The sequence below is a fragment of the Cheilinus undulatus genome, linkage group 6, assembly GCF_018320785.1.
Source record: "Cheilinus undulatus linkage group 6, ASM1832078v1, whole genome shotgun sequence".
NCBI classification, from domain to species: domain Eukaryota; kingdom Metazoa; phylum Chordata; class Actinopteri; order Labriformes; family Labridae; genus Cheilinus; species Cheilinus undulatus.
Window position 1 is genome coordinate 20,965,583 of NC_054870.1, and position 27,447 is coordinate 20,993,029.

Consider the following 27,447-nt stretch of genomic DNA (forward strand, 5'->3'; position numbering starts at 1 on the left):
TGAACATGAGCCCAACTGTCGCTGCTTTTTCCCTCCAGTTTGTCAGTTTGCATCGTGAGAAACGGGGGATTGCAGGGTTTTGCTGTATTGCAAGTGTCAGACTTGTTGCAAGAATTTAATAAATTGTGCGCAACTGCTACATCTTGCGCCAAAATCCAGTGCTCGTTTAACTATCTCGGACGTAAAACAAGCAGGGCGTCGGTTCATACACAACTTTAAAGGATAAGTCAGTTGCATTCGAGAACTCTCTCTCAAGCTACTGAGTCAGCATCCTAGCAAACATGTGACTCCAGCTCTGCCACGAGGAGGAGGGGGCGGGCTCGCAGGTCAGTGAGCAAGTGGGTTTATTCAGCTCTGGTCATGAAGTCAGAGGGAACGAGCAGAAAACCAGGACTCAGAAGTTAAATACAATCATGTGAACAAGATAAATAAAAGGCCATTTAGTTTGTTCAAAAAAGGAACCAGTTACAGACCTGCTCTACAGGAAAGATATCCTTAATTGACTTCTGTTGTGATCTGGCACTGTATACACTGCTTTCCACATTATTAAGCAAATTACATTTTTCTCTTATTTTCCTAAATATTTTAATGCAAATGACAGAGCATTTTTCAAGTCATCAACAGTTAGAGTATAATTCAAATGTTTTTGAACAAACTTCATAATGATAACCGGTTTCTTTTTTTAATAAAAACCTCAAAATGCACTGTTCCACATTATTAAGCACGACAGAGTTTTAAAACATTTTCTAGGTTGTAAAGAACTGAAAATGGTCATTTTTTGAATTTACAGCATTAGGAAGTCATATTTACTGAAATCAAAAGCTATTTCAATCAAAAACATCTTAACAGGCCAAGTTCCATGTTAACATAGGGGTCCTCTTTGATATCGCCTTCACAATTCTTGCATCCATTGAATTTGTGAATTTTTGGAGAGTTTCTGCTTGAATTTCTTTGCAGGATGTCAGAATATCCTCCCAGAGCTGCTGTTTTGATGTGAACTGCCTCCACCCTCATAGATCTTTAGCTTGAGGATGCTCCAAAGGTTCTCAGTAGGGTTGAGGTCAGGGGAGGATGGGGGTCACACCGTGAGTTTCTCTCCTTTTATGCCCATAGCAGCCAATGACACAGAGGTATTCTTTGCAGCATGAGATGGAGCATTGTCATGCATGAAGAAAATTTTGCTCCAGAAGGAACTGCTCTTCCTTTTTTACCAAGATAGTGGTCAGTCAGAAACTCTATATACTCTCCCAAGGTCATTTTCACACCTTCAGGGACCCTAAAGGGGCCTACCAGCTCTCTCCTTATGAATCTGGCCCAAAACAGGACCCCACCCCCTCCTTGCTGATGTCACAGCCTTGTTGGGACATGATGGCCATCTACCAACCATCCACTACTCCTCCATCTGGACCATCCAGGGTTGCACAGCACTCACCAGTCAACAAGACAGTTTGAAAATGAGTCTTCATGTATTTCTGGGCCCACTTCAGCCATTTCTGCTTGTGAGCATTGAATAGGGTGGCCGGTGTAAAAAATACAATTAAATAATATTGACTCGAGGTTAGAGGGGGGTGGGGGGTGTCGTTGGGGGCAGTTAACTCCTCCTTCATTTAAAATAGAATGAATGAAAAGTCGGCCCCTCCTCTTAGCAAATCTGTCTGGATGCTCATTGATTTGGAATGAGTGAGCATCACAAATGAAGGTTAAAAATGCTCAGCAAAGTGTTTTAGTGCAGATTCTTCATCCCTCATGACACGATAAAGCTTCCCTGTTTTTAAAAGGTTCAGCTCAGTGGAGAGTGAAGAAATAAATTGCCATTACCTTATTGCAATGTTTTTTTTTTTTTTTTTGGGGGGGGGGGGGTCCTCCAATAACCTACCTCAGTCTGACAGCAGGTACAAGCATAAAGCTCAAAATTATGTGTGAATGGCTTCTGAGTTAAGTTGGGGTAGCTTCTCCATAATCCCGCACTGTGAAGAACAAAACTATCAATACATGAAAAAATGCAGAAAATGTTAAGAAGCTTAAGTGCTAATGTTTGTCATAAGATTCATATGATGTTTGGGATTAGTGTCCGTAATCGTGTCCCCACATGCTGCAGGAGAGCTCATCAAAAGAAGACAACAGCAGGCTGAGAAAAGGCTTATTTCAGGACTCAGTGCAATTACTGAGTAATCTGTGGCCACGGAATCAAAAGGAATGACAAAAATGAGGTGCCACTTTTAGTCCACGAGGTGATGTTTTTTTGCCCCCTTTCCTGCCACAGGATGTGTCAGACTCAGAACCAATGTTTGGTATGTTCTGGGAGTGTTGGACTATGTACTTTAAAAGTAGGGTCTTATGCAAACTGTGTTGGTGAGTTGTAATGTCATAGTATGAAGAATCAATAACAAGGTGAGGCACTTTACCACAGACAGACTTCTGACAGCATGTAAGTTACAGTGAATAGATTAATTCATGCAGGATTTGCTAATAGTTTATTTAGTTTTATGGTTTATAATTTAATTAGTGCAGATATGCATGAGAGGTGAGGCATTTAATTGCAGTGATTTAAGATACAGTTAAAGGATTAGTGAGTGTAAATATGCATATGAGGTGAAGCTTTTACCACAGTGAGCTTTCTTACAATATTTGAGATACAGTAATGCAGTGGGAGACAGTTCATGATATTTAACATTAAGCAGGGCTAGGGTTTGTCAAATGAAAGCTCCATGTTCTGAGTCTGTGCCTGCTGAGTGGTCATCAAAGGAACTGTGTGACTGAATGTGTTGCCATGTGTTGTGGGTGACACCCCACCATTCATATGAACATTGAGTCAAGACTGATTGCCAATGTATGAAGAGCTGTGAAAAGAATGTGTTGCAACTTTGTTGGTTGTATAGATCAATCAAGCTTTGGTTCAGTCTGAAGGTCAGACAGTGGGTCTGTCAAATGGGACAATATTTGGTAACAATTTATTTATCTGGGCCTTAATTACCTTGTAATTGTATAGAAACAAGTGTAATTGTCTGGTAATTTCTCAAGAATAAGGTAGTTACCTTGTGATAAGTTGGCATTTTACCAAGGAATAATTCAGAAATATGTGATATTGTAGAAGTATAGCTATGATGTATTCATTTTCAGTAAATTCCTTATAATATAATGGCAGTGCTCTGGTAATTAGGTGGTGCTTTTCCTAACCCTCGAACTAAGGGGCCAAACCCTTTTCCACCCCTTAGCCCTTCCCCTTGGTTTTGCAGGTTCAAATCAGGGCTAGGGCTAAGGACCAAGGGCAACATAACCCTTGAAACAAAGATTTTCCAGGACCACACCAGAAACTAAGAGGCATGATGAATTTCCCACCTGGATGTAGCTAGATTTTCACTTGCATTTACTTGCAAAATGGTACAATGGAGTACGAAGGAGGTATTGATTACAGAAAACACAACAGTATATTCAGTTATACTGGGGACGGGAGCTGATTGTATTTTTAGTATGTACACATGTAAACGAGGGCTATTAACTGTATAAATATATGGAGAAGATCAACACGGAGATCCATAGTATGAATGAGATGGTCAAAGTTTTATTGTCACCTCCAAAGATACACTGTTTATCAGCAATGTGTGATGATGAACAGCAATCAAGTGGCGTGTCATTTCTTAAGGGAAGGTTTTCACCCCTACCCCTTACCACTCTGTTGTGAGGGGCAAGGGAAAGGGGAAAATAAAGGGGAAGGGTTAAGAGGAAGAAATGGGTTTGGCCCTTAACCCCCTAATCCCTACCCTGACCCTACCCTCCGATAATCCTAACCCCCTAACCCTAAAACAATGAATGACCAAAAAATTATTTAGGTAGGACTCATTTTATACAGTGGGACAAAATAAACACATTATATATACTGAAAATTACAGTCTCATTTTTAAGACATTACTTTGTAAAATACTACCTAATTACAGAGAACTGTCACAATATTGTGGGGAATTACTTGATAATTAATCCAATAATTGAATTATTACTAGGCTAATTCCCCCCCCCCCCCCCACACACACACACACACACTCTCACCAGAAAGAAGTTCACAGAATAAAATGCTATTTTTATTTTTCTAAATATGAACACACATTACATTTTTAGAATAAAATCTATTATCTGAGGGAAAGTTAGAGGTGGAAGTGTGTAATATGCAATGAATAAGTAGATTATAAATGTTGTACACATTTGATGATACTTCCTGCTGGAGCGCTCAGATTTGCACCTTCCATTGACTGCCATTATAAGTTGCTCATTAACATGTCTTCAATACAAGAGATAGGAGCTTTAGGGGCCTAGGGTAACTGCGCCCTTGGGTGAATCACTAACCACTTTCCTGTGGGGTTTTTTTGTACAGCATATGTATAAAAGACACTAATGATAACCTAATGAACAGGCCATGAAGAAAATAGTCAACTCATATTTTATATTTAAACCTGCCAGATCTATTTATACCACATGATCAACAACCTTGTGTAAATAAATCAGTAAAAGTGAGAAAATCTTTCCTGTCAAAGCCTATAATGTTCTGTTATTGATCACTGAGAATATTGCATCACTTGTTGTTTTTCAGCTGTATGGGAATAAGATCAATGAAGTAATTATAAAGCACACAGACCAATTACAACCTGTGACATCCAAGAACAGTGTGATATCAAAGCATGATTATGACAGGGTTTCCCTTGGCAAACAGCAGGGATCAGAGGATTATCATGCCTCCTGCAGTCTTTGGTCATCTCTGTGTCTCTCTCACACCGTGGATTAGTTTTATCTACAAGGTAATCAGGGATTTCTCTGCTCTGGCAGGACTACAACTCCCATAGTTACACAGGATATATCAACAGTACACAGGCTCATACTGTTCACTGTGGTGTTGATTCAAAGACTTAAAACAGACTGAGAGGGAGGCAGGAGCAATAGAGCAGGAAAAACTGGATTTCCACTGAAATATTTCTGCACAAATAACTCTCTTATCACACCAGTAACAATATCAAACCATGTGAATGAGATTTTTTGCTTCAACCTTCTACATTTTGTTATGAACAGGGGCTCCAGGAACGTAGCTTTTGTTCAGGCTGCAAGGAAGAAAATCTAGCTACATCCAGGTTTATCTAACATTGTGATGAGAAAGTGTAGGATAAAAGGAGCAGTGAAAGATGTTTATTACCACAGTGAAAGAAGCAAATGGCAAATAGAATTATTTTTCACATTACTCTGAACAACAGAAGAAATAATAGAAATGTATAGAAAGCCTGGGGCTTCGATTAAGAACACCAAGGTCAGGTCACACCCTATATTTATGGGAATCTGTCAGAGCCACAGAAAAAGGTGACCGATATCTTAAACACCCACTTAATAGTCAAAGGTAGGGTGATCACTTTATTACTACTTAATTCCTACTTGAAAATTTGTTAGCTTTTAGGAAAATGATTAAACAGCGGAAGTGTAGCCTGTTGCAATGACTATAAAAAGTATGGCCCCTCGTGGATGTTTTTTGATTTTTCAAAACAAAAGCCCTTTTCTGAAGACAGTATGATTGTCAATAAAAAATCTTGCAATAAAAAGTTTACACAGATACCTAAATTCACATTGACATTCACATTGACAAACCCAACATTTGATGCAGAGACTCACTGCATACAGACAGAAAACTTCTAAACTTGTCATTTAAACAATAAATCACCAAATGCGGAAAGGAAATGAAATCTGTTAAACATTATTTCCACATGATTCAACAAGCGTCTGTGCTGAACGAAGCTGTTAAAAATCTCAAAGACGATTTAAAAATGTCATTATTTCAGTGATAACTCCATCAGTCATTCTCTCCTTAGATGGAGAAAGAAGCAGAACTCTGATTTAACAGTGTGTGCAGCTATAAAGCCTCACCAAACCACACACATCCATAAATAATGTCATAAACATTTATGTCACATGTGAGGTATTAATATTTCCTTCACTGACACCAGCATTTACTGTGGGTTGTGTGGCTGTATGTCTCATCATAAATGTGTCTATGAGAATTAATAGTTTCATGCTGCATTGTTTAATGTTACACAGTAAATCAAAGGAAAGTTATGTTTATCCTCACTTTTATGTCTGTGCTGTTCTCATGGAAACTGAACACATCAGATCATTCTCAGTGCACTTACACTTAAACAAGGCATGCTATCCTTTTCAGTAGTCTGTACTGTAGTTGCACACTTTGACCACCAGGTGTCTCTGCGTCACAATGAATGCCTTTTCTTTTATACTTGAAATTCAAACCATAATATATTTAATTTATCTAACTAATAAGGAAAACATCTTGTTTTTTCACAAAGGATTATTTTGTGTTAAAATTCTTGACTTCACTGCACTGAACTGCACATGTCATCAAACTGTTATCTCTAGAAATATTTTCCTTTGAAGAACATTTTTGATTTTTTTGATTTTGAATTATTTAATTGTTCATGAAATTAAAGTGAAGTCGACCAAGGGTTTGGGGCTGGAAAAGCATTCTTATTTCTCTCAGTTTTACTACTTTACCATCTGCTCCTGTGAGCAGGTTTCAGCTTGTTAAACAGACTGAAATTAAAGTTCATAATTCTTTGATTGACAAAAGTTAAAGAGAGACCATCTGTGAGGAGATTTGCTATTTTAATACTGTTGTTTTTAATGACTGTAAATACTGCTGTGGGGTAGCACCCTACTCAAACAACCTTCTTTATTCAAAAATATTTGGCTGTTTAAAGAAACCATGTCTTCACTAGGAAACATGACTTACCCATGTTTTTGAGAAAATCAGGAAAGAGGTCAAATAAACAAAATCAACAAAAGGGTCTGGCTGCAGACAGCAGCTCCCAGACACCCCCTCTTGCAGAGGACTGTCAGGACTGAAGTGATGTGATTTATTGGTACAAGGTATTTTCCACTGAAGAAGAAACACAGATGTCAATATTTCAGTGATTACCTCGTCATTTGGTCTCTCCTTGGACAGACGACGAGCAAGGACCATGGACAGAGCCTGAAAAGAGCATCACATACGTTTATTTGTCTTAGTAATGTCTCCACAACAGGATCCGTTATAGAGATATTTCAGTGAAAGTTTTTCACTGATTTTAATGGATGAAGACAAAGATCTAACCAGGTGACCGCTGCTTCTGTGCTATTATGAACCCGCACATTTATTCTTGATTTCCTCTGATTCAAACCGTGGATACCTACCGTCAGTCCAGTCTTGGACACACCATACACCATGTCAGGCCAGCCACCCTGCTTGTGCTTGCCCTTCTGGGCCTCATCTACAAATCTCTGCATCAGTCCCGACAGCTCCTCCTCAGTAATGTCTTCACTGCAGAAACACTTCTGCAGATCCCCGGGTAGCACTGGTTCAGAGCAAGGCCACCAACGAAGCTGGAGACGTTCACCACACGTCCTAAAATACATGCACACCAAACACACAGACACAAACTCATGCATAGATGTTTGAAGTTGTTTACTTTTTACCAAACCTTGGATGTGTCTGCCTCACAGCATGGCAAACAGCCCTGTAATGATCTCAGTCTCACCACAGATAGTTTGTGTGTGTTAGTTAGTTTTTTTCAACCATCAATGTAAAAAATGTAAACATGATTTTTTTTTGTGCCAGTTTTGCTGAGCTCATTAACTACTTAAATATGGCATTTATTTACTTAACGATAATCTGATTTTATGTTTAATGTTGACACTCATCAGTTGTTACCAGTAAGTCAAACTAATTGATTTCTTTATTGACCCAGGTGAAAAACTAATAGTTTTACTGAATTTAGGCCCTGCTGAGTTGTGTAATCATTGCTGTAGTCTGCCAAATTTCTAAAACTTTAAATCCGGCTGTGTGCTGATTAGTACCCATCCTACCTCCATCCTTGATGATCGGCAGGAAGTGAATCAACATGTCTCTGGTGGCAAAATAGTTTGTCCTGAGGGTCAATTCAGCCTGGTCTCCAAATGGAGTTGGGTCTGCCACTGAGGAGAGAGAGAGGGTGTTTTATTGAAAACAGATCAGTAAATTAGGGACAAAGGATGGCAATAATAAAAGCACAACACAATACAATACAATAAATTTATTTATCCCCGAAGGGAAATTCAATTGTCTGGAGTCTCATCTGTTTATGGTAGAAATATAAAGTCTTATTGCTGATGGTATGAAAGATCTTCTATATCTTTCTGTCCTGCAGCGAAGAGAGAGGAGCTGTCCACCACTGTTGTTTCTTTGGTCATTTAGGGAGATATGAAGTGGATGATCCATGTTCCTCAGAATGGCCTCCACCTTCGTCATTGTGCATCTCTCCACCTCATCCTCCAGTGAGTTCAACTTGATTCCAACCACAGAGCCAGCTTTTTCACTAGTTTGTTCAAGTTAAACTGTAGCTCTATAGTGTTGATTTGTAACATTTATTCACATTTTAGCTTAGAAATGATAAAGTAAAAAAAAAAAAAAAAAAACTCTGCCCAAAATCTACATGCATCAAAATGTCATAGAATAGTCATATATAAGCAGGCTTTAGCCTCTATTCAAACTTTTTAAATAGCACATTCAATGCAAACTTGTTTTACAATAATTAATTTAGTACTGGAACCAGGACACTGAATTCAGGAACCCTACATTTGTAAACATAAGAACATTACAAATTTAAGAGTCTGTGTCATCATACATTTTCATCCATAGAGACAATCTTTCCTCTGGTTTTACTGTCTTTTATATAATTATTAAAATGTTGATATAGTCATGTGAAGTAGACCAATCCAATTCCTATAAGTAAAAAGGTTCAAAATAATCAAATCTTATATAATTCTAACTTTAACGGCTTCCATCTATGCATCTAGGAGAAGAAATGGAGGTTTCTTACTTGTAGCTGTATCTGCTGTGTTGAGTTCACCTGTAGTGTTGAAGCTCCAGCGAGGAGTGAATCACTGCCAATGCCTTCACAAGACAAGGCATGTTTATTCATTTAGACTCACTTAGACTTAGACTCTTCAAACAATACGAGTCCTTCCCAAAGCTATACAACAGAGACAAAGAAAAACATCATAAATGTAACATGAGAATACGACATGCTTTAGAATATATACCAGACACTGACATTTATTATAGCAAACAATTAAATGGAAAAGAGACACACCTTTTTAGTTGTTCAAAAAAACAAAAGCAGGGCCTCAAATAGCCCCATAGATTACAACAAGGTTACAACAAAGTAACCACAGGGGTATGGAAACAAGCAATGGAGATTAGGATTAGTTCCAAGTAAGAATCAAGTCAAGGTACTATATTCTGTGTATAATGTGGTAAACTGTAAATTCATTGTGTTACTTACCTGATAATATCTTCCTTGGTGCAAAATACAGTATAATCAAGCATTCAGAACTTTGTTACAGTAACTTTTGTGTCACATGCAGAACTAAAATTTCTTTGAGAGCCATGTAATGTTGTTTTATGTCTCTCCTTCATTCTGTCTACCACTGCTAACTCATAGGCCATTTTTCCCATGCCAACAAAGGAAAACCTACAGTGTCTTTTTAGTCATCAGTATATTACATCACAACTGTGGTCCTCTGAGAGGAAAGACTATGTCTCGACTCATCTAGCTTAGCTCTTTATCTTCAGAAAAAACTGGCATTCCCAGATAGTCTTTGAGGTCATTTTAAGTGAGGTCAGTAGAGATTATTTTTTACAACATTGTTACACTGAGGACCCATTATACCCCACAATTAATTGTGAAAAGTTCCAGTTAGTTGACAATGTGGAGATGTTGCCCCACCAAAGTCTTGCATTTGGCTGAATTTTTGAATATCTGAATATGTCCTTATTGCCTTCTGGTAAAGACACTACATTAAGAGTTATATATGGGGTAAGACTGGTATAAATTTACTGTAACAGTTTTTATAAACAGTGTTTATACCGTTTTCTGTCACTACCAGACGATACATATAACATCGTGGATAAACAAAGACTTAACTGATCCCTCCATTGTGGACAAGAAGGCAGCCAGAAATTGTGATTTTAAGTGGAATTTGGCCAATTCAAGCTGTTTTAATAAATAGAAAATGATCTTTGATGAATTAATGATCATTTTCCTTATATGGACAAGACAAAAAAATAAGATTGTGGCACAAAAACATGGTTAAATTGTTTTATTATTGGAAAGCACCTAAAGAGTAGTCAGAGGCTACTGAGCATTATATGACCTCCTAAGTAACTCCTATTACATCCAGGACAAGTGACACACTACTGGCTCCTCTTCTTCAGTCTCCTGTCAGTGGTTGGAGAAGCAGGAATGGGGTCTGGTGTAAACCTGACCTGTGCCTTCCTTGGTTGTTTGGCCTTCTGAACCACTGGGGTGGGCATGTCTGTCCTTTCTTTTCAACAGTGCATCTTTCTTTGCCAATTTCTGGGTGCAAGTGGCATAATAATTCATGCAAAGCATATAGTCCGACTAACATGAGAGTGCACGGTTACAACTCAGGCAGAACACTTTCCTCTGTTTCAAAGTTAAAGTTTCAATATTTCATTTTGTTTTTTTCAGTTTATTCTATTTCATCAGTCAGAAAAATACATTTTGGGACTCCCCACAGTATGTTTTTTTAATCACCTGAAATACTACTCTTCACCACCAGGTGTCACTACAAGTCACTGGACTATTTTACAGAAGTCTTCTTTATGTCAACACATTTTACACCACAGTGATAAACAATCTCACCTATTTTATAAATGTGATAGACACATTGATGACTTCTTTGTAAATGGTCAGATTTTGCTTTGTTTAGACACAACCTCTACTCAAAGCAATTCAAGAGCAGTTATTTTTTACCATTACAGAAGTTTAAAGCCTTTTTCAGGACATTCAGGATATGTAAATCTAAAAAAACAAGAAAATGTTCTTATCCGTGGCTGTCTATTCTAATATTTTACATTTGAATAAAAAAATCAAAAAACATTTTGATTTTAAAGTGTTTATTTTTTTTAAATGAAGGCATGAGTGTATTTAGACAAGACACTCTTATTTTTGCATGATTTTACAGCAGCAATTTTCAACCTCTAACAGCAATTTTGCTTTTATACGTCACAAATATAAAAATTTGTTTAAAAAAAAACGTTTTGTTTTTTTTCGAATGCCCAGCACTGCCTTGTTTAACTAAATAACTTTGTAAATGCAAAATCAAAAACCAGAAATTAATTTAACTATATAATGGTTGCATCTCTGGATAAAGCTGATCATGTGTTACTGTTGCTCTTTTAAAAGATTTTCCTGATTGATGCTTCCAATTTTGTATATTGTGTTCATTTGAAAGTGTTTAATGCATTTCAGTGCTTTAATGGATTAACCAACATAAAAACAAACTCAGGTCCCTTCAACCACTTCACCAGGTCTGAACTTTTTTCTCAGAAACAAATTTTCCATGAGGCTCTGTGGCTCCAGGAGGCAGCAGTGCCAGGAAGACTGGTGTAACAGCGCCCTCATCTGGTGATTTTGGGGCTTTCTGACCTGCCATGTCAGTGCGCACCCAGCCTGGACAGCAGGCATTCAGCAAGATCTGTAAAAAGATAAGCAACAACAAAATGTAAGTTGGCAGAGAGAATTTCATTGGGAAAAAATCTTCAAAAACTTAATATTTCAGTGATTACCCCATCATTTGGTCTCTCCTTGGACAGACGACGAGCCAGGATCATGGACAGAGTCTGAAGACAAAAACAGAGACACACATGTGAAGAACAATCTATGTCTATGAAAAGTCTATGAAAGCATACCATTAAGAAGCTTTTCAGTCACAGTTTCTCAAACCTTTAGTGCCTTATTTTGATTAATGAGGACAAAGATTTCACGCTCTTCCCTCTGCTTTTTAAACAACTTAAGACCTATAAAGGGTTTTTGATCTCCATTAATTCAAACAGAGGATACCTACTGTCAGTCCAATCTTGGACACTCCGTATGCCGTGTCAGGCCAGCCACCCTGCTTGTGCTTGCCCTTCTGGGCCTCATCTACAAATCTCTGCATCAGTCCCGACAGCTCCTCTTCAGTGATGTCCTCACTGCGGAAACGCTGCTGCAGCGCTGGGGAGCACTGGTTCAGGGCACGGACACTGACAAAGCTGGAGACGTTCACCACACGTCCTGAAATGCACACAGGTAAGTTTGTCATTGAACCTTAAACTTAAATATGATACTTGTGAATATCAAGCGATAATTATACCCGTTTTATTTTCATGGCGAAAAAGTCAGAAGCTAGCCCACCAATATTGGATCATTTTTTTTCTCTACCAAAAATTGCACACAAACTTCATCACTATTTCTGATACACTGGCAGTGTAAAATGTATTTGCAATTAAGAGTGTTGTCATAATCCTGCAAATTTGATCAGATTAAGGCTGCTCTCACTGTTGTTTTATTGTGCTAGCTTTGGATTAAAGATATACCTGTAGATCTGTACTTCTAAAAATTTCAGGTACTGAAAAAAATTATAGTACCAAACATTTTGGCATTATACACAGGATAACTGAAATTGGTAACTGATAGCCAAACTAAGCATGCTAAATTGCATGGGTTGGAGATGTCAGATTGTCTACAAGCTGCCTGTATGGTTTGTGTCAGAGATAAATGGATAAATTGAGAAAAAAAGATTCATTTCTAAAAGAGACTATAAAGTGCCAGTTTTGTTTAACCTGACCCACCAGGTAGATCGTTCCACATATCAATGACATAGAATATATTTCACATACATAGGGGTACCATCCCAAAAATGGTGCTTGGAAAGGGCAGACCCTTTAAAACTAATTAAATTGGAGGGTGATAAGAAGGAACCCAACGAGCAACAAAACATATGATATAGTAGGTACAGGCCATCCCAGAGAGTAAACTACAAAACATGAACTTGACAAGCAGCTGTTACTGTTGTTCACCATAAGTGAAGAAAACTGTTTAATCAAACTCAGGCTGAAGCTGGTTGGGAGAAGAAGAAAAATGACCTTTTCCACCATGAAAAACTTTCAGTGTGGTTTGCTTTAGATAAAGAGGTGTTGTCCAGTTCTTGTAAAACTGCTGCTTCCATCCATACTTATCTCTTCAGGAGCCACCATTGTTTACAGGCTTTCAGTACAACTAAACCACACCCACACCCTTAATCTCCTCAAGTTATGCTGATTGGACCAGTCATTCTCTGACACAAAACTAGCATTTGTCTTAAAGCTTTACAATTTGGATCTGCCTGATGACAGAAAAACATAAAACCATATTTAAAATATTACAAAGTTAAGTAATAACCAACAAATAGCATTTTTAGAAAGTGTAAATGCTGACATATTTTGGGGCTTTTGACTTTGTTTGATAGTGCAGGAAATTTGGGAGAGAAAGAGTTGGGAATGACACAAGGGGAAGGAGCCTCGGGTCAGACTTACACTACCCGTTAGGATGACCCATACATGCAGCATGACCTGACTGGAATCACTTTATTAACTTTTCTGAATCAAGCCCAAATAAACCTTTAAAATATTAACGTCGAGCCTAATAATCACTGCACTAGGGTGTCAAAAATCTAAACCTTTAAATCAGGTTATATGCTGAGCTGCTTGGTCCAAGTCTCCATCATTACCTCCTGCATTGATGATGGGAAGGAAGTGAGTCAGCATGTCTCTGGTGGCAAAGTAGTTTGTCCTAAGGGTCACCTCAGCCTGGACTCCAAATGGAGTTGTGTCTGCCACTGAAGAGAGGGAGGGTAGAGATTACAGCAAGAAAGACCTATAATGGTATGAAATAATGTACTGTGCCTACTGGCTGCACAACTGGTGACTTTCATTTTAAGAGTCTTTTCCAAAATGAACAGTCACATGATCCTTTTTAATGTTTAGCAAGTGTTTGCTTCAGTTAGCGTGGCTGCAGCTGAGAGCATTTAACTACAGTCTAAGAGTCACTGCTAAAATGTATTTGATACATTTTTATTTGGTTTAATGCTTTGGAGGCAGAAATTGTATTGTTAAGATTAATGCCACTAAATTACTGAAACACTGTTCTAAATAAATTAACACATTTCTAGAACTGAGTATATAATTAGTGTACATAATGCTGAAATAGAGTCAACTCTAAAGCATCAACTTGTTGAAAAACATAAAATGTGCATATGTTGTTCCATAGGATTGAATATTGAAATAAAAAGTTTGGTTAAAAACATTAATGTAGATCAAACAATACTGGACGTACATTTCAGCAGCTACTGTGCAAAACTACAACCAATACTATTTGTTATTCTGTAATTATTAGTCAAATTGTTCAGCTGCATGCCTTTAATGCTTATGTTGATACAAGGCTCAAGAATGAATCTGCAGCTGGAGCAGGACTATAAATAGTAACATGTTGTTTATGTATTCAGTATGCAGTAATGGATAAATACAGAGGTAATATTGTAACCTCACTTTTAAATGCAATCCCTGCATTATTGACGAGGACATCCACCCCTCCATACTTCTCTTTAAAGTAACTAGCAGCGGCCATGATGCTGTTCAGATCATCGATGTCCAGCTGGTGAAAGTGGACCGTCAATCCTTCTGAGGTCAGCAACTTCACAGCCTCCTGACCCCGACCACTGTAGAGACAGAAATCATTTAACTTGATTTAATTTGAAATATTTATATAACTTTCTTTTTGGGGCTTTTTTGCCTGTATTTAGATAGGACAGCTGAAGAGACAGGAAACATGGGGAGAGAGCATGAACGAGACAGCACAGAGAGATATGTGATTATCTTTTCATTCCTCATCTTATGTTTTTGTCAACTAACATGCAGAAGTCGTTCTACATTATAAGCAGCACATTTGGTAGATCAAACTGAGGCTGAACAACTTTGAAACAATATATAATTGTGTCTATTTTGTTTCATTGCAAATTTAATATAAAACGTTGTATTTAAGGAGATGGTTATTTAATGTCTTCCTCATTTTTAATAAAACAAAAATACAAAAACAAGAAAGGTAGGACGTTTTGGAAAATATTTCAGAAAAAAATCACACTTGAATGTTTGCATGATGTTTAGAGCATAACATCTCTGCTGCTAGGAAAAAGTATTAAACTGGAATTTTTCAAACACACTTCAGATCAAAGACATATTGCACCTTCTGCGATTTGAAAATGCATTACGACATATTGCAATTGATTTAGTCTAAATTTAAATTAATTGCCCAGCCCTAATGACTTCTATACCCTCTTAGGTCAAAATGTTGCACACTCTGAGGGATTAAAAACACTGTAAAGTAATACACTGAGATAAGAGAAACAGGATATTCAGTCATAAAAGTCCTCTGAGATTTCTTTAGTCCCCTTTAGTAGATGTCTATTTCTAGCTTATTTTGATATTTTTCTTTTGACACAATAAATAAAGAATTAAGGAATTTGCCGGAAGCATTTTGAAATGTGAAAAGACCTTAAAGGCATTGTGTCTTGTGCATTAGCCTGGTGCAGATGTTTCCAGGTGAGCCACTTACACATCTCTGGAGGTAAGATAAACATTTCCTTGATACTGCTTGCTGAGTGCCCGAACGATGGCCAGACCAATGCCCTTGTTACCACCTGTTACCACAGCAACCTTCGTAGCCATGTCTGTCAAATTTAGAAAGAGATTCCACAAAACAAAGACACACTGTATTATAAAGAATAACATTAAAGCACTTCTGATGCATTGGACTTGATAATAATTACGGTTGTCATTCCTGAGAACTGATCAAGATTAGGCTGTTGCTGCAGACAAGTATGCTCCAGCGTCAATTACGGGTCAAATCAAATAAATGCTGAGTCATGGTGACAGCTGAGTTAGAACTGTCAGGATTATTATATCTTATCTATAAACCGACTCAAACTGGATTTACAAGATGAACAACGATTGCTGTAGAAACACACCCTCTATCATTAGTTATTCAAAAAAATTAATCTCATAACCATCTTGAATATGATACAGTACAAAAGCTTAAAAATATAAATTATAGCAATATCAGGGCTTACATTTAGAATTTGAAGTCAAGAGACAGAGGACTAAATGTAAATGCTTAGTCATGGTATTGGCACGTGCGTAGTTTTTATGACCTTTATCCCTGATTCAAACTTTTTGCATGACCAATGTAAACCGGTTTTATGAGCATTTTTCGCTTTGACGATTGCGACTACGTTTGAAAATAATCTCATTTACTCATTTACTCCACCATGTGAGACGTGGAGGCATCACGATTTTCCGTATATGTTTCATTACACATCTAGTTATACGAGAGTACCTTCCGCCTGGTTTTATATCGTTTATGCGTTACATAACCAAGACTTGCCAAACTGTGCATAATTCAGTTAGCTGAAAAGCCCACAGCTTTAAAACACAGAAATGTGTAATTTGTCATTAGCAGGCAGCTAACTATGAAACTAGGAGTTTAAAAATAGCTTCTTACTGCTAGTAGACCTCTAAACGATGAGTGAACCCTTGCTCTTGCTGGTGCAGCGACGAGTGAAACACTTTAGAGGGAAATGGGGAAGAAAAGAAAGGAAAGCTGGAGATTTACCGCGCAGCGGCAGTGCGCATACCCGGAAAAACAAGGTAACAACCAACGTGGGTCTGAGCAATGGAACCGAAGCGCAAAATCAAAGTGATCTTGAAATGAGAATGAGTGTATTATAATTAGAGTTACGGTACGTTCAAGTCCATACCTTTCCTCATTTTATGACATTTTTTTAGTTGGTGCGGTCTGGTTTACGGTTATCTTTCATTATTGCAGTGTATTAGGACAGACAAGGGTTTGATCATTACACTCTTAATCATATCACGCACATAAGTAAACTTAAGACAAAAAACTGTAATAAACTGTTTTCAGTTTCCACCGAGTTAAGCAGATATATAAATATTTCTTCCACTTGCATGTTTAAATGCTCATGTTTTGTAGAAATTTTGACAGAGATGTGTTATTTTAACTTAGAACTAATATAAGGGGTTTCCCTCATAAAGCAAAAGCCTAGAATCAATAAAATCCTCAATATAAGCTGCAAAAACAAACAAGGCAACTAGAGAAATAATTTCTATAGGGTTGTTTTGAATTTTTTTTTACTCTATTTTTCTTTTTTATTGCAGAAAAGATTCCCAATGAGTGCTATTATTGAATGTTAAAACTCTGAAACTGTTACACATGCACAGGATAAGAACAGCAAAGAGATTAATTATCAAAACTGGTTTGGGCTTGACAAAATATAACCTGGAAGTAGAATGCAGCATTATTTTCCTTCAAAACACATTACTCAAAAACAGCTATAAAACTCAATCTTTTTCTGTAACAGGTCCAAACAAACTAATTTAAATTTTGTTTTTGGAATCACCATTACTGTTGTTGTATTAAATTGTGTTTGTTTTGCTGAAGAAATGCCTAATAAACAGTCAGCTAATTTTAAATGAAGAAACTGTTTTAACTGTTTAAATGCATTTTAAGCACAATGCTTACTGTGTGTCTGATCTCTATACCCTGAAAATTTGACCCAAACTTGTGAGAATTATATGGTTATTTTGCCAGCAAGAGATCACGTTTTAGCATTTTTAGGTAGACCTTTGGACATGTGGAGCTCTGCTTTATTTGTTTGTCTACATCAAGGTGTCAGAGGTTTAGGTGGGGTCATGAGGGGTCGACACTATCATCCTGGACGAGCTGCAAGGAAAAGAAGGCGTAAACAAGAAAGCATCATCCAGTCAGGTAGAAGCTACATTTACTGTTTCATGTTGCTGTTTGAGCACAAACAATCTCTTTCTAGTCTCTCCCATCACCATTTTTTCCTGTCTCTTCAGTGTCTCTGTCTCACCAGCCACAGTATGTGAGGCTCATGAAGTTCCTTTACCAGAGAGGCTTCTCATCAACACTGCTACAACCAGCACTGTTTACTGGTAAGACTATATCTTCTTTATCTTAAGTTTCACTTTTCACATTTGTTACAGATTTTTTTTGACCACTAAAACCAAACATTACAATTAGATACTGTATGTCTTGGCATACAAACCAGCAAAATCTGCATGAAGACTTTTTAATCTGTACATGGAAATAGGATGGATTCTATTCCAGCAGCAAAGCAATCAAATTATGTACTTTATTCAGACTTTAAGTTTGTATATTTGTGTCCATCCTAGACACAGGTAGAGGACTGCAAGTTCTTAAGACCATTAAGGTAAGTCTGCAAACATGCATCAGGTTACATGTTAAAATTACACATTTAAGCATCTGTATACATTTCTTTCAAGTTAGTAATCGTTTTTGTGTCTGTCATAGATAACTAAAGTAACAAACATGTTCCCTTTGGTGTATATTTTCATATATTTGCATCTGTAGTCTCAGAACCCTCAGATGATTGTCTGACAATTATAATTACAAATGATCACACCATTATCTCTGATGAGTGTTGAAGTATTGAGTCAAAATAACAAACAACTAAAAATACTAGATTAATGATTTTTGAAGTCCTCTTTATATTCCATTATTTTTTTCTTGTAGTTTAGGAGTTTTACATCTTTCTCTTTGTCTCTCTCTTTTCTTACACAGCCTGGCAGTCTGCTAATTTCTCTGCCACAGTCCTGTTTGCTCACAACAACAACTGTCCTGGATAGCTACCTGGGACAGTATATCAAGAGGTAAACACACATGTAGTCACATTAAAAACAATATCACAATTCATTTTTAATTTCTAGATATAGCATTTGGCATTACAAACCCTAAAAAAGTGCAACCCATTGCAATGACACCCAACAGACTCTGTAAGGGGGCTTTCACACCTACGTCGTTTGGCCCGGACTTTCTGACTTTTCTGTTTGGTCCAAACCAAAATGATAGGTGTGAAACCTCCCCTGGATCTTGGTGGTCTGGACCTTGTTCCGGACTTTCAGGTATGAAACACCCTTAGGCTTTCATGAGATTATATTGAGTTATATTAAAGGACTCTGGAACCTGAACTTCATCGAACAATATTGCAAATACGTTCACACACATATGGACAGGCTGAGGTTTCATATTTTTTTTTTACTCCTCAGCTGGAAGCCCCGCCTCTCCCCCCTCCTGGTGCTCTGTGTCTTCCTGATTTGTGAGCGCCATCGTGGGGAAGCGTCAGATTGGTTCCCCTACATCGACGTGCTCCCTACCTCTTACACCTGCCCCGTGTACTTCACAGAGGATGTTATGGCTGTTCTACCTGACAGTGTGAGGAGACGGGCTGTGGAGCAGAGGGAGGCAGTCAGAGAAATCCATGCCTTGAATCAAGAATTTTTCAGGTGAGCCCAGGACAGAGCTGTTCTGGGTACATTTAAAGATTTGCCTCAAACCTGAATGTTTACATTTACATGATAGTCTTCTTTACCAGTCCCTCTCAAACATGCATAGCCTCTCAAGTATAAAGTTTGTATTCTCCATTTAGATCCCTGCAGCCAATCCTGAGTCAGCCTGTTGAGGAGATGCTGACATATGAAGCAATGAGGTATCCATACATGTACACATGTAAAAGTTGTTTATCATCCTGAACATTATCTGGACGGTTACGCAAAGAATTTCCACTTTCATCTTTAGATTAAACTTTTTGTGCTCTCAAATAAATATGAAAGAAAAACGTTTAAATGAATGTTGAATAGATAGATTTAAAAGTCATCTGTCAGGTTATTGAGCTGCTTCGTTCTCCCTCCAGGTGGGCATGGTGCAGTGTCAACACACGCTCTGTCTTCATGTCCCACCCATCCAGCCCCTTCCTGTCTGGACAGGATGTTTATGCTTTAGCCCCTTTTCTCGACCTGCTGAACCACCGTCCTGACATCCAGGTAAAATTTGACACAATACTCAACTTCAACACTTTATCAAACATGAGCACAAAGTAGTCATGGAAACTGATAATTGGGCAATTAGAAGGACGTTCAGCCAAACAAAAGTTTCTGTCTTTACTTTTTTTGGTATGGACTGACAGAACAGTGTCAGCATGTATCAGGTCCATTTTCCTTTGTCTAAACAACCAACCATAGATCTTTAAATCTGTCGAAGACGGTTATCCTGCAAAATATCAGCTTTCTCCAATCTGGATACTAAGACTTACAGAAATAGGTTTAAAGACAACTTAAACATGCTAAGTTGAGTCACAGGGACAGAGCGCAGAATATGTTAAGCTCTGGAAATTACATGGAAGGGTTTTTCATCCATGACAGGGATGCAACCCAAAAAAGGCATTATTTCTTTTAATGGAATCAGAATTGGACTTTTCCAATGAGCTTCACATTTTGTCTTCGTAGAGTTTAATATTCCGGGAAGTGTTATTGTACCTGTACTGAACATTTGTGCTCCTGAGTAATTCAGTGATTATAGGCTTGTTGCACTCTTTTCCTAAGAGAAATGAAATCTATTGGGAAGTTTGTGAAGGACAAGCTTATGAATACTGTGAACGCAGTGAAAAACTCACTTCACTTCAGGTCTAGTAGGGTTGTTTATGATGCTATTGCCATACTTTTAAAAATGATTTTAACACACCTTGAGGGAGTAAAAACATCCTTGTGATTATTTTTATTGATTTTTCTTTAGCTTTAAACAGGTTCTAACTTCACATTTTTGTAGAAAAATTTTAAAGCATCCACAAATTTGGTCTGGTCTTTTATATACCAATGAATGCCAGAGTTAGTATGGGATGTGTCATTTCATCAAATTATTAATATGTATTACTTGTGATCATGTCACTTCTCTCTAGTGATGACCCTGACCATGGCCTCATTTTATCCGTTTAAAGTCTGGTGTACTGTAGGTCATCCTAAATCAATGTAACCTAAATGAAAGCGCTGACAGTGGATTTTTATAAAGAGTCCCACCGCCTCTCCATCTCTCCATTGTTGATAAATGAATTGACTGTGGAGCCAGTGAGGCATTAGAAATACCTGGAAACCTCTGTGAACAATGAGCTGAGCTTTGAGCCTTAGGTGGATACTCTGCAGGAAAATTAACAACAACAAATAATTCTTTATCCTAAGCTGTGGAATTTTTATGTTGGCAGTGCAGGCACTAATGGGAGTGATTTAACTGATAAGTTCAAACTTAAAACACTTTCAAAGGTCAGGTCAGCGATGTATGGATCCAACCACCCACTTTCAAGGAGCTGTTGCTACTCCTGTCTGAAATCCTTTTTGTCTGTTCCATGGGATATCTTTATTATATTTATTTGCTGCCATTTTTATATGTCTTGCTTTTTCTTCAGTTTATTTCCATACATTATGGGATTGTTTGTGTGGTACTGCTATCTGTTGCTACTCAGGAGTGATAAAGATCCTTGACCCTTGACCCTTTTTTGTCCACAGGTTGAAGCCAGTTACAATGACAAGACAAGGTGTTATGAAATCAGGAGCATTTCTGGGACACTAAAGTACCAGCAAGCCTTCATTAACTATGGTTCCCATGATAACCAGCGCCTCATGCTGGAGTATGGATTTGTTGCTTCAGGGAACCCTCACAGCGTGGTCTATGTGGATACAGGTTAACTTTTGCAAGAAACAGATCAAATCTTTATGCATCTAAAGCAGTTCCAGATGTACTTCAGAGCAAAATAGAAACAGATATTCTATTTTAGTTTTCTTGGTACTGTATGAAAAGTAAATAAAATAGTTAAATCAGCTAATTTTGAGTACATAAAAAAACTTGTTCTTGTGTGGAAAAACTAATGAATGGTAAAGCACACACACATAGAATTAACTTAAGTCTACTCGAAAAATGATGTTTATCAAATCATGAAACAGAGGTTGAACTACATCTCTTTTTTGTCCCTCAGATCTCCTCTGTGATGTTTTAAGAGGTGACAGGAGTTTGGATCAGAAGATCAAGTTCCTCATGGAAAACAATTTCCTTCAGTAAGGCAAAAATGTGTCTTAAGTTTCTTTTCCTTTCATGTTTAGCATGGTTTCTGTTCAACCCCTGTTTATTGCTTTACAAGATAATATCTTCAAAGTAGTATTAACAGGGGTGGAAAGTAACTAATTACATTTACTCAAGTTACTCTAATTAAGTAGTGTTTTGGGTGCTTTCATTTTTTGGTACATTTTGAAATCAGTGTTTTTCATTCTTTTAAAGGAAGTTTTAACCAGAGTAATGGGGCTCATTTGTTTACAACAATATTAGTCCAAAATTGTATGCAAAACTAATGCTTTTCTTCCTTTTTTTCTAACCCCATGTCAGTAATCTCACTGTATCCAGTGAAGGGCCGAGTTGGAGGCTGATGACAGCTCTCAGACTGTTGTCTCTGCCACAAAATCTATAGTAAGAATTACAAAATACACACACTAGTGCAGATGTTTATGGAGAAGCTCAATTTGTCTCTCCTTTTTGTATGTCACTGTCCTTAGATAACATGTTTGTTTCCATAGTCACCAGTGGAGGGCAGTGTTGCTCGGCCAGGCGGTGTGTGAAGACAGAGAGGAATGGAGCATCCAGACAGCTATAACTCTCTGTCAGCATCTGCTACAAGACACACATACGGCTCTTGACAAGGTGTGTACTTGCACAATCTCTTACTTTCCCAGTGAGGCTGATTTTTAAAAAATGTTCCCATTTTTTGTGTTCAGATCTCCTTCCTCCTCAAGCAGCGTGACCTGTCAAACAGGGAGCAAGTGGAGGTGGTACAGGCTCTGCGACAGGAGGAGAGGTGCATCTTGGGTAGCTGTCTCGAGGCACTTGAAAGCATGCAGAGACAACCAGACGGACTGTTACTACGTCAATCTGACGTTGACACTGGGAGCTGACATCTGATTAGTAATCTATCCTACACTGGATAGAAGGAATGAGGTTACTGACTGAACTTGTGATGCTGGAAAGTCTCCATGTTTCTGTTCAATTTATGGACAAGCATGGCTGTAAAAAGCAGCAGGGTATCATGACAGTGTCACAGGTTTGACCTCAGTCATTCTGATGAGGATCTGTCCTGTTATCTGCCAAGTCAGAGGAAGAAGAAGAAGGAGGTATACCCTCTGAGTCCCTCAGTTATTACACGGTTTCTAAAAATGCTCCACACACAGAGGCTGAAAACCATGCACATGCACAAACAATAGAGAGATGTCAAAGTGAGGGGATATAGTAACAAAAGTTTGGGGGTTTGGTACTTGGCTCAGTAAGTGAGCTGGCAGCTCTCCAGACCAATTTTCAGAATTGGTTTGACTGGGACATGAAATAAACCCTCTGGTTCTCATCCCAAGTTTTCACAAACACAACCACTGCTGCCTCTTTCATTCAGTTCAAGATGCTTCAGTGGTCCAAAGTCCTGTTTTCAGATGAAAGTAAATTATGAATTTAATTTGGAACTCAGGGTCCCAGAGCCTGGAGGAAGATCAGAGAGGCAGAGAATCCAGTGTGCTTTAAGTCCAGTGTTTTCAGGATTCAGTCAGTGATGGTTTGGGGTGCTATATCATTTGCTGCTGTTGGTCCACTGTGCTTTATCAAGTCCAGCGTAAACGCTGTCAGCCATCTACTCGTAGATATTAGAGTTCTTCATGCTTTCATTTGCTGAGAAGCTTTATGGAGATACTGATTTCCTTTTCCAGCAAGACTTGGCACCCCACAGGGAAGCTAAAACTACCAGAAACTGGTTTACAGACCATGGTTTTTAACAAAGCATGGTGTGCAGCAAAAAGAGGTTCCATCATCTTCCATAGCACAGATTATCATTTTGATATTCAGTAAATGCCATGGGTTAATCCTGCATGTATAACTGTACGAGTTAATGCCAACCATTTTTATTCTGATCTAACAGTAATGGAGCTGTACATAATGCATCTAATAAGAAAGATAAGAAAAACTAAGTCTAACAAGGCAATGATGTACTTGGATTCAGACAGCAGATCTGGAAATTGAAATACCGAAGCAAGTCAGGTGGGTGCACTGTCAAATTTGAATTGTGCCAAGTTTACAAACAACGTGAAAAACTGAATTTTACTTTTGTATTTGTATGAAATAAAGAGGACAAAATGAAAAGTGACTCATATGTCTTTATTTGACTGATCTGGGTGATCGTTGAGGTGATGGTGGTTTAAATCGGAGAAGTGACTCCTGCATACTGCGTCTCTTACTGCCCTTCCATCCTCGGTATCTGCCGGATGGATCGGGTCTTCATCAAGGTTTTGTAGTTGTAGGGCAGGCTGTTGCTCTCCTCTAATTGTGGCAATATTATGAAGAACAACACATGCCACAATAATGTCACAGGCCCTCTCCGGGGTAACCCTGAGGTGGCGTAGGCACTGGAAGCGAGTTTTCAGCAAGCCTATGGTTGTCTCCACCGGGGCTCTCGTCCTGCGATGGGCTACATTAAAGCGCTGTTGGGGGCCTGAGTCTGGGTCAGGGTAAGGGGTCAGCAGAGTTGGCTGGCATGGGTACCCCATGTCACCCAGCAGAAGACCATCAAACTCACCTGTAATTTTTAGTGGATTCTTTGAGTATTCAAAAAGAGGTAGGCAAACATATAACTCTGAAGGCTACCTACCATTTTCCAGTCTGCTGCTCAGGGCAGACTCATGAAATATCCGTGAGTCATGCACAGACCCAGGCCACTTGGCTTCCACATTAGTGATGACATGTGCAGCATCACATATGATCTTGACAGTGAAAATGTAAGAGACATTAGTTGCAGAACTGTGATACAGTCTTCAACATCTTGACACAGAAGTCAACCTACCTGCACATTGATGCTGTGGATTGACTTCCAATTCACATAATCAGCTTCATTTTTTGAAGGAGGAATGATAGGAATGTGAGTGCAATCAACACAGCCAATCACATCAGGAAATCCTAGGGGAAAAAAACCCAGCAAATTACAGATCTCAGCCTGAAATCACAATGCCACATCTTTGCACAATATAATTAATCATTCATTAGAACTGATTTCTGCATCATGTACCTGCAATCCTACGGAAGTCCTCTTTGATGGCACTTGCTGGATTGTGTCCAGGGAACACAACGAAAGTGTTCAAAAGGCGTTTCAGAGCAAGGCAAACTTTCCTGACCACTCTGCACACAGTGGTTTTACTGATATGCTCAGCATCACTGATGTCATAAAGAAAACTTCCACTTGCAAAAAAACGAAGAGCAACACAAAGAATCTGCTCAGACGTAAGAGCCCGCCCACGATGGGTGATGTTGGAAATGTGAGGCTTCAGAAGATTATGCAGATAAACGATAGACTGTGAAGAAAAACGGTAACGCTCCAGTAGGTAGTCATCCGGAAATGATAATACATCCAGGCGGGGTCTAAAAGTCCTCTCCCCCCGTAAACGTAATTCTCTGCGGAGTAATGCAGCTCCTTCATCTATTGGGTCCTCGAGAAAAGGACATGCCATTTTCAAATGAGATGTGTAAAGTAAGCCTCACCTGATTGGTTCTACAAAAGCAGAGAGGAGACAAAAATGGACAAACGTCAGAACCTGCTACCATACTCACTGAAATGGAACCCAACATGGTAAGACAAGTCTTAATGGACAGTTATTTGTAAGACTAATATGCATATTGAACAAAAAACTCACTGGATATCTGCGTTCTGAGGAAATTTGAAATTCTAAACTCACAAGGAGGCTGCCATGTCTTATTCAGCTAGGCAGTGTGACGTCATAGGGCTTCAGCGGTCATCTGTTTGTTCTTTCTCTCTAATAGTCACCCATCAAATCTTCATACTGTGAACATGAGCACACTGTTAGCCACACACTACAGGATTTTAAGCCTGATTTGGGCCTTCCTCCACGATCGTGGGGTTGTATCCCGAGAGGAGCCTCGTCGCAAACGACTGTTTGTCTGAGTAGTCTGCATGTGTGTGGTGTCAATACGATTGTTTTACTGCTCCAAATCGCGTTGTAGCCTCCAAAATCCCAAGGTCGTAGTGCCGATGACGGAGTACCCACAACAACCAATGAGAGCGAGCAGACGGGGTAGCATCACAACCAGATCATATGTACTTTCATCACTCACAACTATGGACTCAACTTTAACTTAATTTCAGCCATGATTTCATCCCGAGTCTTTCCCTTGTTTTATGATTGTTGCTGCACCTGTAGTGCATGCCAGGATAGCCTGTTGTGGAGAGACAGCAAGACAGACATCCGTGTTTTCTTTTTTTTCTGAAGTCACGTGATCACGCGAGGTCGTAGGCAGGTCAGCAGGTGTGTGGTCTCCAGTGATCTGACAGTCTGGCTGAGTCGTCTAGTGTTTGGTTCAGAGGATTAAAGTTGAAAAATCTTTGGAAATTGTCCTGAAGTCTGTGGTCTCCCACAGTTTAAAAATCGTTTCAGATTAAAAAATCGTCTAGTGTGTGGTCGGCCTTAGTGAAGAGAAAAATCATGTGAACCTTACTCTCAAGAGTAAATCCCAGTGTGAATATAGTCATAGAGACAATAAATGGGGTTCAGGTCCAGATAATTAAAGCACCGCTAATGTTCATGGTATGTCGTCAATAATTACCGTTTGTAAAGGCTACTGAAGGTGAATGTAGCGCTGTGTTTATTTGCACATAAAGGAGGAAATTGTTCAGCTGACCACTGAGAAATTAGGATATGATAAGGATCAGACCAGGTGTGAATAGCATAACGACCGGGACTGCACACTCAGGTAGGCATGCTCTCTCACTGGCAAGCACTAATGCAGACACCACAAAATCAGCTCAAGTCACCATCTTCTTTGCCTCTATGACTATATTTACTTCCATTAACACAGAGGGACATCTTCAGGATTTTTTCCTCCACTAACAGCACAATCACGCTCACAAATAAAAGCTTTGATGGGCGACTAATGCATAGAAATAGTACCAGCAGAGGACTGCTGAAGCCTTATGATCTCACACTACCCAGAGTGCAGTGCACACTAAAACATGGCGGTGCCCTGGTAAGTTGATTTTATTTTTTTTAATTCAAAAATTTCTCAAAATGCATGTATCTAGTGATTTTGTTCAGTATACATATCAGAGAAGCAAACATCCATTAAATATGGGGAATTTGCATTACCTCTCTGTGAAGCCAGCTTAGGTTACTCCTCCTCCTCGGATTTAAATCACCTCTTGTTCTGAAAGTTAAGCCAGAGTGGTTAACAAACTCGGGGTTTGTATTAAACCTCCTTTCAGAAACGGGCCTCGGAATTAGTAGGTTAAAAAAGTGTATGGACCCAGTTGACAGTGTTACCCTTTCCTGCCTCGATGCTCCGACTGTGGTCGAAGCTGTTGGTAACTAACCCACCCTTTCAACTCCTCAGCAGTAACTACCGATCAGACACGGGGAGACAGGTTTGGCTGGAGCCTTTAGAATCTGGAGCATTATTTGATACACACAGAGTTCAGGCTGTAGACACTGTGCTTTCGCTGCTACCTTTTCCTCGTTCACTCGCCTGTGTCTGAACAACATAGCCGTCTCCACCACCAGCTCACATGCTTTAGAGCCCGTACACTTCCGGGTTTTATGAT

At 38.7% G+C, this 27,447-nt stretch overlaps 3 protein-coding genes across 10 annotated transcripts; 1 reads left to right on the forward strand and 2 right to left on the reverse strand.

Moving 5' to 3' along the window:
• Positions 1–10,143: 10,143 nt before the first annotated feature.
• Positions 10,144–16,565, reverse strand: cbr1 (carbonyl reductase 1). The gene is made up of 7 exons (XM_041789310.1): positions 16,437–16,565; positions 15,492–15,606; positions 14,429–14,598; positions 13,612–13,719; positions 11,929–12,137; positions 11,651–11,704; positions 10,144–11,559 (listed from the first exon to the last, which is right to left on the reverse strand). Exons 2-7 carry the CDS (start codon positions 15,602–15,604, stop codon positions 11,386–11,388), a joined length of 828 nt encoding a protein of 275 aa, XP_041645244.1. The 5' UTR covers positions 15,605–15,606; positions 16,437–16,565; the 3' UTR covers positions 10,144–11,385.
• setd4 (SET domain containing 4) lies at positions 16,563–23,977 on the forward strand. Of its 3 annotated transcripts, XM_041789301.1 has the most exons (13): positions 16,563–16,674; positions 17,622–17,720; positions 17,813–17,908; positions 18,149–18,186; positions 18,558–18,646; positions 19,043–19,279; positions 19,423–19,482; positions 19,687–19,816; positions 21,329–21,503; positions 21,796–21,874; positions 22,200–22,280; positions 22,388–22,511; positions 22,586–23,977. In XM_041789301.1, exons 2-13 carry the CDS (start codon positions 17,645–17,647, stop codon positions 22,760–22,762), a joined length of 1,362 nt encoding a protein of 453 aa, XP_041645235.1. In that variant the 5' UTR covers positions 16,563–16,674; positions 17,622–17,644; the 3' UTR covers positions 22,763–23,977. The 3 variants fall into 3 exon arrangements, with proteins under 3 accessions (XP_041645235.1, XP_041645234.1, XP_041645236.1); XM_041789300.1 differs by having other exon boundaries at positions 16,599–17,720; XM_041789302.1 differs by lacking the exons at positions 16,563–16,674; positions 17,622–17,720; positions 17,813–17,908; positions 18,149–18,186 and having other exon boundaries at positions 18,579–18,646; positions 18,846–19,279.
• A 7-nt stretch (positions 23,978–23,984) lies between these two features.
• On the reverse strand, positions 23,985–27,431 carry LOC121510923 (putative nuclease HARBI1). Of its 6 annotated transcripts, none has more exons than XM_041789304.1 (6): positions 27,224–27,431; positions 26,996–27,053; positions 24,907–25,386; positions 24,685–24,797; positions 24,493–24,604; positions 23,985–24,420 (listed from the first exon to the last, which is right to left on the reverse strand). In XM_041789304.1, exons 3-6 carry the CDS (start codon positions 25,343–25,345, stop codon positions 23,993–23,995), a joined length of 1,092 nt encoding a protein of 363 aa, XP_041645238.1. In that variant the 5' UTR covers positions 25,346–25,386; positions 26,996–27,053; positions 27,224–27,431; the 3' UTR covers positions 23,985–23,992. The 6 variants fall into 6 exon arrangements, with proteins under 6 accessions (XP_041645238.1, XP_041645239.1, XP_041645240.1 ...); XM_041789305.1 differs by having other exon boundaries at positions 27,170–27,431; XM_041789306.1 differs by having other exon boundaries at positions 27,353–27,426.
• Positions 27,432–27,447: the final 16 nt, after the last annotated feature.